The sequence below is a fragment of the Medicago sativa genome, chromosome 1 (genome assembly GCF_051527215.1).
Source record: "Medicago sativa cultivar Bolivia chromosome 1, Bolivia_mono, whole genome shotgun sequence".
NCBI lineage: Eukaryota > Viridiplantae > Streptophyta > Magnoliopsida > Fabales > Fabaceae > Medicago > Medicago sativa.
The window spans coordinates 51,831,529-51,843,666 of NC_140749.1; the positions used below are offsets into that span (position 1 = coordinate 51,831,529).

General features: G+C 33.7%; 1 protein-coding gene across 1 annotated transcript; it reads right to left on the minus strand.

The window, feature by feature from the left end:
* Positions 1-2,179: 2,179 nt before the first annotated feature.
* LOC146955210 (uncharacterized) lies at positions 2,180-3,789 on the minus strand. Its single transcript, XM_085720658.1, has one exon. It carries the CDS (start codon positions 3,477-3,479, stop codon positions 2,451-2,453), a length of 1,029 nt encoding a protein of 342 aa, XP_085576784.1. The 5' UTR covers positions 3,480-3,789; the 3' UTR covers positions 2,180-2,450.
* Between the last annotated feature and the right edge of the window lie 8,349 nt (positions 3,790-12,138).

The following is a 12,138-nucleotide window of genomic DNA, read 5'->3' on the forward strand; positions in this document are numbered from 1 at the left end:
GGATCAGATCGGTTCGGATTTATTTTTTAGCACAAACCGAACCGAGCCGAACCGTACATATTTTATTTTTTGGATCGGTTCACTTTTTGCCTCATAACCGAGCCGAACCGCACCGCGAACACCCCTAGTCGTATCTAGGGGTTCATAAACTTGAATGGTAGACCCAGATCAAGCGCACGTAGCGGAAAGGAAATAGAGTGCAGATTGGTTAGCTAAAGCCTCTCATAGAGTCTTTATTTGATGATCCTTATTTGAGGATTGCATGTCTAAGAATGTGTTTAATTTTTTTTTATATTTTTTTCTCTTTGCTTCAGTTTTATGGAGGAGGTGAGCTCTTTATGCATATGATGAAGAGATATGGTGAGAGGGAATCTCCACGATGGAAGCCTCTCATAGAGTAAACGAGAGTAACTACTTTGTGGTTAATCAGAGAGATTGACTAGACAAATCATCACATAGAAAATCCATTTAGTAGCAAATTCCATCACTCCCATCCCATGACCATGTGTAAGTTATGCTAATATCAAATTTTAAGAACCATATTCCTCTTATTTCCTTTAGACGTGTGTTCCATATAATGGATTTATTCGCATGAGACTATGATATTGGCCAATGTATATCTTTCCTCACCAAAGCCAGAGTGAATGTAATAGATGCGTTTGAGGCATAACAACCACTTTCATACGGTTGGCAAACACCTTGAAAAGTAACCTATAAGCTATGTTGCATAAGGTGATATGGATACGAGTATTTAGTTTCTCATCATGTTAGGATTTTCTACATATGTTATCAAGATCATATATTTGAATCCTTTACATCCATAGAAACAGTGAACGTGTCTAGACACTTGCAGAAAACCGGATTCCTCTAAAAAAAAATGGTAAAAAGTAGAGTTGTACATGGTACAAGAGTGATTTACTTATGCATGTTAGACAAAACCTCATTCAGGGTAACGAAGAACTTGAGACACTACATATTTGAATCCATCCTTCTACTAATTCAGATGTGCCACAATAACCCAAACATGGTATTATCATTTCTTTAATCATGTGGAATTTATGGTGCTCTAATAACAAACTGATTTTGAAGAATGTTCATATCCCTCTAAATTCCTTAGGCACTAAACTCAACTCTGAACTTAAAACCAAGATGGCACGAGTCCATTTTTATTTTTCTTATGTAACAATTAATAGAATTCAAATGTACTTTACCTAATTTTGAAGATGAGGTTTAAAAAACAGTTGGCAGCATTTTTTGAATTTTTCAAATTCAAATGGTCTATTTCCCTCTTACTGAATTATAAAATATTGCCAATAATTGTCTAATTTGCAGCCCTCCATTATTGCAATAGATTTGTCTTATCTGATGTAGCATCTATCTTAATTCATGAACAGAGTAAACATTTAAATTTCAAATGTTACATTATCAGTTATCAATTCAAATTTGATTCCCTTCCCTCTATATTTCTGAACGGAAAATCTTAAGAAATAAATGTAGAAACTATATCTATAATAATCTATTTATTGCTGAAAATACACACAGCACTATTCCTACTGCACAAGTGCATATTATATTGTCAACCAAATCAGCATAATTATTACCAGATCTGAATAATGTTAAGAGACAATAAACAGCTAAAAATGCACGATTTCGAACTGCCATTCAATGGTTCGAATCCAGATCCTCGTAGATTTGGATAGAAGATGCTTCTGTCATGACATAGTTTGCAATCTTGCACCATTGGACTTCTTTGGTCCCCAATGGATGAATTATTTTTCCATCAAAAATGTGTCTGATTAGCTCATTAATCTCATTTGAACAAATAAGCATCCACTGACACTGCAGATTTCTTTCAAAAATGGCTTCACTTTCCAAAACGCAGAAACGTAAAAGGAAGGAATTGCTGTGTTCAAAATAAAACGGATTGAGTGCATTACCAACCTTGAAACAAAATGCACCCTACATTTCTAATGTGATACTTATATCTAAAAAGTGATAAACAAAACCAATTTGATTTCAATTTTGTTCCATCTCTATAGCTGAACTTAAAACCAATGCAGAAAATCACTTAAAACCATTGAACTTAAATATGTCTCTAACATTTTTAGCAGAAAATCATTCAACATTTGTGATCTCTTATTTAAAATTGAAAAAATAAAAACTAAGAACAAGCCTTGGATATGATAAAACCAAATCAACATATTTATATCATCATCATCATTCATATCATCATTATTCATATGACAATAAAGTAAATTTGCAGTTCCAAAACTGACACTAGAAATTTGTGACAGAAAAAACACAATGCTACTCCACCTGAAATATTATAAACAAAATTGTAAAATAAAAGCACGGTTCAACAAGAATTCAAACGGACTTGGATTCTATCTTTCTTAACCTAACAGCCTGCAATTGACTGCATCATAAAGCCGACTACATCTACTTTGAATTCAAGCTCCAACAGCGGTGGCTCCCCTCAAAGCCTTCTCCAATTCCTTGCTCGCATCAGCCTCAGTTGATTTCCCAGGATAACCACTAAAATCCGACCCGGTTTTCTTCTCATTCTTTCTCCCCTCGAAGCTTTTCCCTCCTCCAATCCTTACACTAGCGAATTCTCTCCGAAGATCCTCCACAGCATTCCTCAGCAATCCATTCTCCGCCTGCAAAACCTCCATTTGCCTCTTAACCGCAAAACACGTCTCGGCCACATCAGCACTTGTCGGAACACCAACTCCAGCAGCACCAACCTTTCCTTTCTTCAAATTCTTCAAATCCCCACACTCCGCGGGCAAATGTTCCACCCCGATTTTATCCATCACAAGAAACGGAACCCTTCCAAACGCGCTTTCGCCCTTAACCTCAGCCGGAACCCTAACCCCCCACCTAAAATTCACCGCGGCACGTCCCCTAATCGGAACCCTAGTCCTCGCCGCAACCTCAGTCCCTGAAAACAACCCCGCAATCGCCCCAGCCGACGGCACCTTCCCAACACTAAACCCACCAATCACCGGCGATTCAACAAACTCAAATTTCGCCTCATCATTCCCCAAAACGCCACCGTTTTGCGGAAACGCATAACCCTTAACATCTAAAATCGAACTCTGAGTTTTCTTAAAAGAAAAATCCCCAAACCTAGGTTTAAAATGAAGCATGAAAAGCGGTTGAGGCGAACCGGTTTTATCATTCCGGTTCAGCAAATTGAACTCGCAACTCATCAGCATAGAACTCGACAACGGTGAACCGAACGGTCCAGTACCGGTTTTCACGATCAATGAAAACGGGTTTTGTGAGTCGTTGGGTCGGTAAGCGAGTTTCAACGTTGGACCGGATTGGAAGAAAGTAGAGAGATTAAGTGTTAATTCTTTAGAATCACCAGCTACGATTCCACTTTGGAATGGTGTTCCTAGAATACTTAAGGGTACTTTGGCTCTTAATAAGGGTTTCTTTTGTTCATCACGGAATTTGAGTGAAGCCTTCATTTTGTTGTTGAAAGAGAAGGGGAAAACCTAAGTGAGATTTGAATTGGGATTGGGGTAAGGGTTTTATTTTATAGGGTTGGTTTAGGGGAAATTTTTGAATTGGAATTGAATGTTTTGAAGAAGGGAGAAAGAGATTAGGGATACTTGTTGGGAGAGATCACGCCAAATATTATCGGATTCATTTGGGTTTGGATGGACAGTGAAGTGATGTGCTGTGAATTCACTGTGGAAATTGGGAATCTGTAACGCTGCTTCTTTAGCTGACTCCGCGGGTCAGTTATTGTTTATACATTTTTTTTTTTTTTAAGAAAAGTTATTGTTTATACATAGAGTGGTTAATTCTCCTCTTGTTAGTTGATCCTCTATTTTAAATTTTATCCTCTATTTAATTGTTTTTTTTATTAGGAATGATATTTTGACATCCAATTTTTAACAACTATTAAGGACAATATTTTTCCTCTATTTTTATTGGACAATAAGAATAGAGAAAGAAAAAGGAAGAGAGAGAATAAAAAAGTATAATGAGAGTGTGAAATATAGTTGTCACAAAAGTTGTTGAAAATTGGATGTCAAAATATCATTCCTCTTTTTTTTTTGTTCTATTTGATAAAAGGAATCTATAAGTTAACTGATGACCGACAAGATTACTGATAATCGAAAAGTTAGTTTATGATTGATAGCTTAAAAGCTATTAATTTTAAATTAAGGTGTCTGGTAAATTTAGTTGGAATAACTATAAAATGACCTAAAAGTACATCACAATTTAATTTTAAAAAATAAAAAATATGTCAAAAAATAATAATATAAAATTGAAATTAATCTTGTATGAGTATCCGTGGGTTTACTTCTTAATCTCTTCTTCTTTCCTACCCAATCCCTGACAAAAAGCATGAATTTGATAATCAAGAAGCACCACCCCGCGCAACGCCGTCTAGAAAGCATCGCTCCTCACTACATCTCGTTGTCCTTCACTGGTCATTCTTGCCGTCTCCTCTGCACCACCATCTTATAAAAGGTCTTTCATCAATTCTTAGTCCTCTAGTACGTCCAAGAACTCACATTTTCAGTCCATTTTTTCCTTCTCTCCCAATTCCTCCTCTCATAATCATCAATAACTCTTACAATGGAGGCTTTATTGTTCTTCGTTGTTTTCCAGTAGATCGACCCTTTTGCGAGGTTTTTCTCAATTTCGCGCCCTTACTGTTTTCAATTTTATGTTGTCGTTTTCGTGTAATCAATATCGTTTGTTATGGGTCCATGATGAAGAATTTGTCCGAGTATATCCATACAATCAGGGTGGACCTCATTCGCTCCTTCTCGATAAAGTAGAATTGTTTGACAGTTTTAACTCTGGTTGTGTCAAGGTCGGCACGTTTTGTGGCGATCAGTGAGCCAATCAGCACGTGCTGCAATAATTCTTACTTGTGGGGTTTCCAATTGAATTATTGAGTTGTTCTCTTTATATTTAGTTTGTCTATTAGCGGTTCCTTTGGGTTCGCGTTTTGCTATTTAAGGGTAGTTTGGGTGAGTGTAATCTTCATTCTTTTCTCTCTGCCTTTAATATATATGTTTGTGGGTTTGTTCCCAAAGATGAAGAAGTCAATCGATTTGTTGTCTGTTGTTGTTCTAAGGTCTGAGTCATGGAAAATTAGGGTTAAGGTTGTTCGAATTTGGAAGGTTCCATCATTTTTGAAGCAAGGGAAGATTAATTTGCTCGAAATGGTGCTTATTGATGGCAAGGTGTTTTGTATTGTATCGGTTCACATCCATTGATATTTTAACATTGTTTTTGATGATTTTATTTTTATGAAATATCTTACTTACTAAAGCTTGTCAGGTCAAGCTAACCCTAACCCTAAAGCTAGCATTTTCCCGCTCATTCTAAAGCTTGATGAAAAGAAATGTGACATTCCGTTTGTGTTGAGAAACTCTGATTTATTTTACGAAATTTTTATGTTGGGAAAACGGGGTGTTACAAAAACCAAAGTTCAATCATGCACAAGCATTTTGATTTTGAAGTATAGGTTTTCGTTTAGTCCTATTGTTGATATGCGCAGTCATTTCGTTGAATACGAGTACTTGGTTGGTAAAGTTTATTAATTATTGTGTTGGATTGGTCTTTTCTTGGTATATTTTATTTAGGGTGATTTCTTTTTGTGTGTTGATTGTGAATAGATGTTATTGGGCTAATTAATGGGATGTCTGAAGAGAGGGAATATATTATGGATGGCGACTAAGATGATTGTTCTTGAGATGACTAATCTTAGGTATGGTGTTTTGTTTTGGTGCTTTGGTTTTGATTAATTTTTATATGTTTTGTGTGGTTGATTAAGTTTTGTCATCTGTGTTTTTTGTAGTGGTAAGTGTAACAGCCTGATTTTTGTCAGATTTATTTTATTTGTTTTTATGTGTGATTACTTGTATCTGTGTGTATTTTATTCGAGATTATTGGATTCTGGCTTAAGAATAGTATTTTAGTCATTTTAGACTTATGGGTATTTTGGTCATTTGATGAGCGAAGGTAAATTAGTTTTTTTTAAGAAGGTTATTTTTTTGTGTTTTAGTGAGAATAGTTATTTTTACTAAGATAGAAATAACTAGTTGTAATAATTTAGAGATATTAATTATCCGGTGTTTTAACGGTTTAAGTAAGTGCAGTAACTTTTTGAGAATTTAGTGACATGAGTTTAGAGGCTCATTAAGCTTTAACCTAATTTAGCCCAATATGTGGTGTATATAAGGATATCCCTTAAGAGAAAAATTAGGTCATTTCTCATTATCCCAAATTGTCATAAACATATATATATATATATATATATATATATATATATAGAGAGAGAGAGAGAGAGAGAGAGAGAGAGAGAGAGAGAGAGAGAGAGAGAGAGTGGTAGCAAGAGAAGAGCTTAGAGGAAAGAAGACCAAGAGCTTAGGAGAGGTGAAATTCAAGAGCTAAGGGGAGAGTGAAGTCATAGTTAGTGTTGGTAAAGCTTTGAGGTAAGGGGGTTGGAAACTTATTCTCATAATCACTTTTCTTCTTGCTCTAGCTTATGATTAATTGATGAATTGATGATTTTGTTTGTGAATTTCGTGCTCCTAATTAGTGGGAAATTATGTGTATACTAAGATTTGTTGAATTGGTGAATTAACATGTTCCTAATCATGCTTTTGGTTTATAATAAGATGTTTTTGTGACTTTTGCTTAAAATGATGAAAAATCATGATTGTTGTTGTTGAATGATGAACTCATGACGTGTGTTCTTGCTATGTTAATGGGTATATGGAAGTAGTGAAATTATGTTGATTGGTTATGTTTAAGTCTTATTTGATTGAGTTAAGTTGCGATTGTTGTTGAGACCTTTGATGAAAATTGGCTACTGTGATATTAGGTTCTACGATTCAAATTGAGTTGTTGTGCCTTTTCTATACTACTGCTTGGTCACTGTTGTTCTCTAATTTCAAACCAATTGTTTTGGCATCAATGCCCCATGGTAGTCGATGAATAGCGTGTGCCTTTGGATAAAGAAATTTTAATTCATTGGTGTTTGATATAGCCTTTCAAAAATCTTTGTTTTCTTTTATTTTCTCTTAGTGCCTTGCTCACTTACTCGCGTCATGGTTATGAGTAAATTGGTGTGAAAAGAACTTTTATCCAGTGATACAACTTTCAGCTATGCCTACTAGATTTTTAATAAACATGTAAATTATAGATGTACTTGTTTTGTGAATCAATGCACAATGTTTAACATGAGACCACTGTGCATGACTTTTGGCTATTTGAGAATAAGTAATTCATCTCAATTCAAGTCATGTATGTCCTTACTTATTTTTTTTTTTTGGGAAACCGTAATTTTCTTTTTCTTCTATAAAACAAAAAGAATTCTCATATGTGCTAAAAGTTAATGCTATCTATTATGCCTTTCAACAATAGTATAATTTGTGTGATTCTGCTACGTGTTCTTTTTCTTCTCCCTTCCCATTCCAATTGAAAATTAGTTTGTCTTAAATTGAAGATATGTGACTTCAGTTTTCTTCAAAATCATAGGAAAAGTAGCCGGTCCAATCCCTTGTTATCTACTGTGTTAGATATTTAATTATGTGTTCATTTAGTTTGAGAAGAAAAATATAAATAGATAAACTTTACTGAAAATGAGTTTAGGATCTCAAAATTTGTAATTGACTTTGTATTCATGTTTACATGATAGAATGATGATGAATTAATGTTGTTTGAGTGTTTAATGTGATGAATATCATGATGTTGTTAGATGTCCGTTATATGTGAAATGTGAATTTGGAACCTTGTTGCTTCTTTGAGATGAATGTTATTGATGATGATTTTGGTGTTGGTGATTTGTAATGAAAGGTGAATTCTTACATGCAATTTGGTGATGATACTGATGGTGGTTGCATGTATGAAAGGTGTCGGTGTTCATGTTGGTAAATTATTGTATGAACGTATGCATTGTGGTGTCATATATTCATGCATTCATAAGTGTCCAGAGGCGATGTTTTGAGGCGATGTTTATGATACAATTTCGTATCAAGAGGCGATGTTTTGAGGCGACGACCTTGACGATGATTCAGTACCACATGCATATAAAGTCGTGTCTAGGCGCATTACATACATTCATTAATGTTTAAATGTGCTATGTTTGATATGTGTTTGGTGAACCTTGGTGAATTATGTATATCGATGAAATTTTGGTGATTGCATACTTAGTGAAATTTGGTGATATATAAAGGTGGGAAAGTACACTTGTTATGATATAGCACACTTGTATGATTAATGTTGAATAAATGACGATGAATCCTTGTGAACAATGTGATTAGACGTCGTTAATCATCTGAAATTGGTTATGTCGTTTATTTACATTTGATTATTTTTTAATTGATTTGAATGATGTCTAACCCCCAGTGGTCGTTTGGTTGACCGCCTGCCTTATTCTTATGAATGGGTAGACGGTGTGCAGAATTAGTTGCTTAGCTTGCTTGATAAGATGCTTGAGGATAGCGGAAGCTTCCTCCTTTATCTGCTTTGGAGTTTAGTAGTGCCGACTCTAATTAGGATATCGAGTCTTACTTTTGTCGTTGCTTTATGTTGAGATTTTTATATGATTGTTGAGATATTTCTTATGTTTTGAGCCTTGTTATGGCCTTTGAGATGGTTACTAGATGTACTTGAGAATGATTGTATGTCTCTGAGATTTTTATGTTGATTGTTGAAATTTTTCTCCTGCGATGTTTTTTTTGAAACTGAATATTTGTATGTCTTGAAACGAATGACGACGTGATGTCTAAACCTTTTTTTGGATATTTATTATTTAAAATCGCATGGTTATTGCTTTCGGGGTTTAGGGCGTTACAGTAAGGTTGAGTGTACTTTGTTTGGGGAGTATGTCGATCTTTTGAAGTGTTTGATTGGTGAAAAGTTGGATGGATTGCGGGTGTTGATTATACAATTTGCGAAGGTTAAGATATTTAGAGGTATGTTTTGTATATTTAAAGTTCAGTTTCAGTATATTTTTCATTTAGCGCTAATAGAAAATCCTTTAGGTTAATGTAGATAAAGTTTCTCTTCAAAATGTTAAGAGTGAAATTAGGATTTTCCTTGATCTAGAAGTGCCTGAAACTTTGTCCTTGAAGAATGAGTATGTTGATGTTCAGGTTTATATAGTTGCATGTTTCGTAATTGTTATGAAATTTTTATCTTTTGTTTTCATGCGTTGGTTATTTTTACCAGGATACCTGGTATTGTGTTTCAGTCATCTAAACATGTGGATTTAATGAGTGGATGGTCAAAGTCGTCTCTTGAGAATGTGTTGTTTAGTATGTATCCTAAAAAAAAACTCTTACTCAGTTGAATGAGTTTGTTGATGATAGTGTTTTTGTTGAAAATGCGGTTGTGAGTTAATTTGTTGAAGGAAATGAGTGGTGGTATCCTACGTGTAAGTGTCACATGGGTGTGACTCCAAATTCTAGTTCTTATTATTGTAAGGGTCATTTTCCACAAGGTTCCTAGGTAAGCTGCTAGTTATTGCTATTGGTGTTGTTTTATGTTAAATCTTATTGTTTTTCTGTTGATTATCAGTATTATAGTTTTTCAGGTATAAGTTGAAGTTGATTGTTGAAGATGGCACTGGTGATGCAGTCTTTGTTCACTTTGATAATGATGTTCATTATTTGGTTGAGAGGTAGTGTTCTATCTTCGTGGAAAATCAGCTTCCACCAGCTCATAACCTCCAGTCCACCGAAAGAACGCCAAAAAAGCCCAAAATCAAACTTGAACAAAAAAATTGACTCCCGATCTCGAATCAAAAGTGATCCGCCCACCAGACTTCAGGACTAAACCAGATGGGCGCCCCTAACCCCCGGTTCACTAGAGAATCACCATAGTCAGCCAAACAAGAATGCAGCTAGAGGCCGACTCCCGATCTGGAAGCAAAAGTAACCGGCCCACCAGAATCCAGCACACGATAAGTAATACGCCAACGTAAAAATTGATATACCAACAACACTAATGGGTAATACGCCAATGTGAAAATTGATATTTGGTTTAGGTTCGATCTCCAACCGGTGTGTTGAAAAAAATACTTGTTAGAAGATATCAACCCTTTAAATGAATTTCAGTTACTTTGATGAATTAATCTTCACAATTGCGTGTAGAGAATACTTTGTTTTCAATTAAGATTTATTGTAGTTAACACAAAAAGTCAAACTTTTTTCGGTGCAAAGAATTGAAAATATTTTCTGTTTAAACCAATTGATTGAGCTCAAATGATTAATAAATTTCCATTATTTATGTCATAGAACTTTGGAAGTATCAATATGTTGAACCGTGGTGGGTTTTAGAACAATGTCTCTTTTTGATGATAACAGTGTATGAAAGAACAATTAGGTACTTTAATGTGAGTTCAAATGTACAGGACCATAGAATTAAATTCTAACTTCAAATTCAAGTAATTGGTTCTAATACATCAAGTTATGTACGTAAAGAAAACATTTGCTACTCAAGAGAAGCTCTGATGTCTAAGAAGATTATTTGAAGAAAAATCAACAAAAAGTCAAAGCTCTAATCAGAAGTTGCATCAAGCCTTAGAGACTCCAATAGAACCAGATTTCGATAAGAACAATTTCTGATGGACATGTCAACAATCTGGAGGACTCTGACCAGTTTTATATTATTCTAAAAGAACGTTGCTTTCAAGCTATGATCGTACTGTTTATATTCTTCTAACCACGTGTCAAAACAAATATTTGTAGAGAAAGAAATATGTATATTAGTAAAATGATTTAAATTGATTGATTCCCTACAAAAAAATGTGTTATTGGTATTAATTAAAATATTACCTGCATAAAATATTTTTAGCTATATAAAAAAACAATAAATCAGATGAGTCATGTGTCACGTGAATGCAACACAGTTTAAAAATATACATATGGCTAACTGATATTGAATTTTTGTTTTTCTCAATACAAAATAAATCATAAAAACTAAATTCGATGATAGATTAGAAATGTTGTTAATATTTTTTTTAAAACATGAAATGTTGTTAATTTTAAAGCGACAAAAATATATTTAACCTTATATAATATGCTATTGATATTTTGTAAATGCATAAAATTATTTCTAAATTTTATTTCTTGTATTATTAATTTATTAAATTGAAAAAACTATTTGATTGTTATTAAGTATTTTTTTCTTTAAATTTTGTAATTTCCATTTATGTTACTGAAATACTTATTGAAATTTTATCATATATTAACTTTTTACTTAAGGATAATTTTGTCATTTATAAAATTTGTAATTTCCATATATACTAAAGAACGAACTGATAAGCTGAGTTCGAAATAATAAAAAAAAATATGAAAATATTTTCGGCGCCTTAATTTTAATCAGACTCATTTCAAATTACATAGTTATTACATATGAAATTTTTTTTGGCGCCTTAGTTTTACTCAGATTCGTTTCAAACGAGTGTTTCCAACATTCATTCTGCTAATCAGATATACTTCCTTCTGTCAATCAGATCTACTTTCGGACACTTTCCATTCCTTCAAACAATCTTCATTTCGATTGTGGATAAGCTAAGCTGATGGTAATTTCCCTTTCCCTGATTTTCATTTATGTTTCATATTCAAAATCATTATTTTCTCTCTGTTAGGTTTTCTGTTAGTTTTACCTTCATTTGAATTCATGAGTTGATTGTTTAGTATCTTGTAACTTCATAGTTTTTCATGATTTGATTGTTTAATTTTACCTGCATAATTTTACCGGTCACTAAATAGCACAACCACCAAAGTTTCTTCTGATTATTTCAATTCATAATTTTAAGTGTGGCCTTGTTTGTGGGAATGTGGAAAGGAAATTTGTTGGTTGAACTCTTATATACAAGAAACATGAAACAAACATTATTTAGTAGTGTGACCTGCAAAATTATGTAGGTTGAGTGGGAAAAATTGTGCCATTAATATTACCAATTTCTTATTGTTGCAGTACTAATACTATTGCGATTGATCTTATTGTCTAATTCTAAAGTTAAAATATGTTTATGGTATTATTAAGGGGGTGATATCTTGTGCTAGTGATTAATTTTTAATTTCTTTTATATACAGATTAGAATTTTCACTACAAATAATCAAATTGATGTAGGTTAACATTCAT

Coding starts and splice junctions, on each gene's coding strand:
- LOC146955210 (XM_085720658.1), bottom strand. CDS start 3,479: ATGAAGGCTTCACTCAAATTCCGTGATGAACAAAAGAAACCCTTATTA.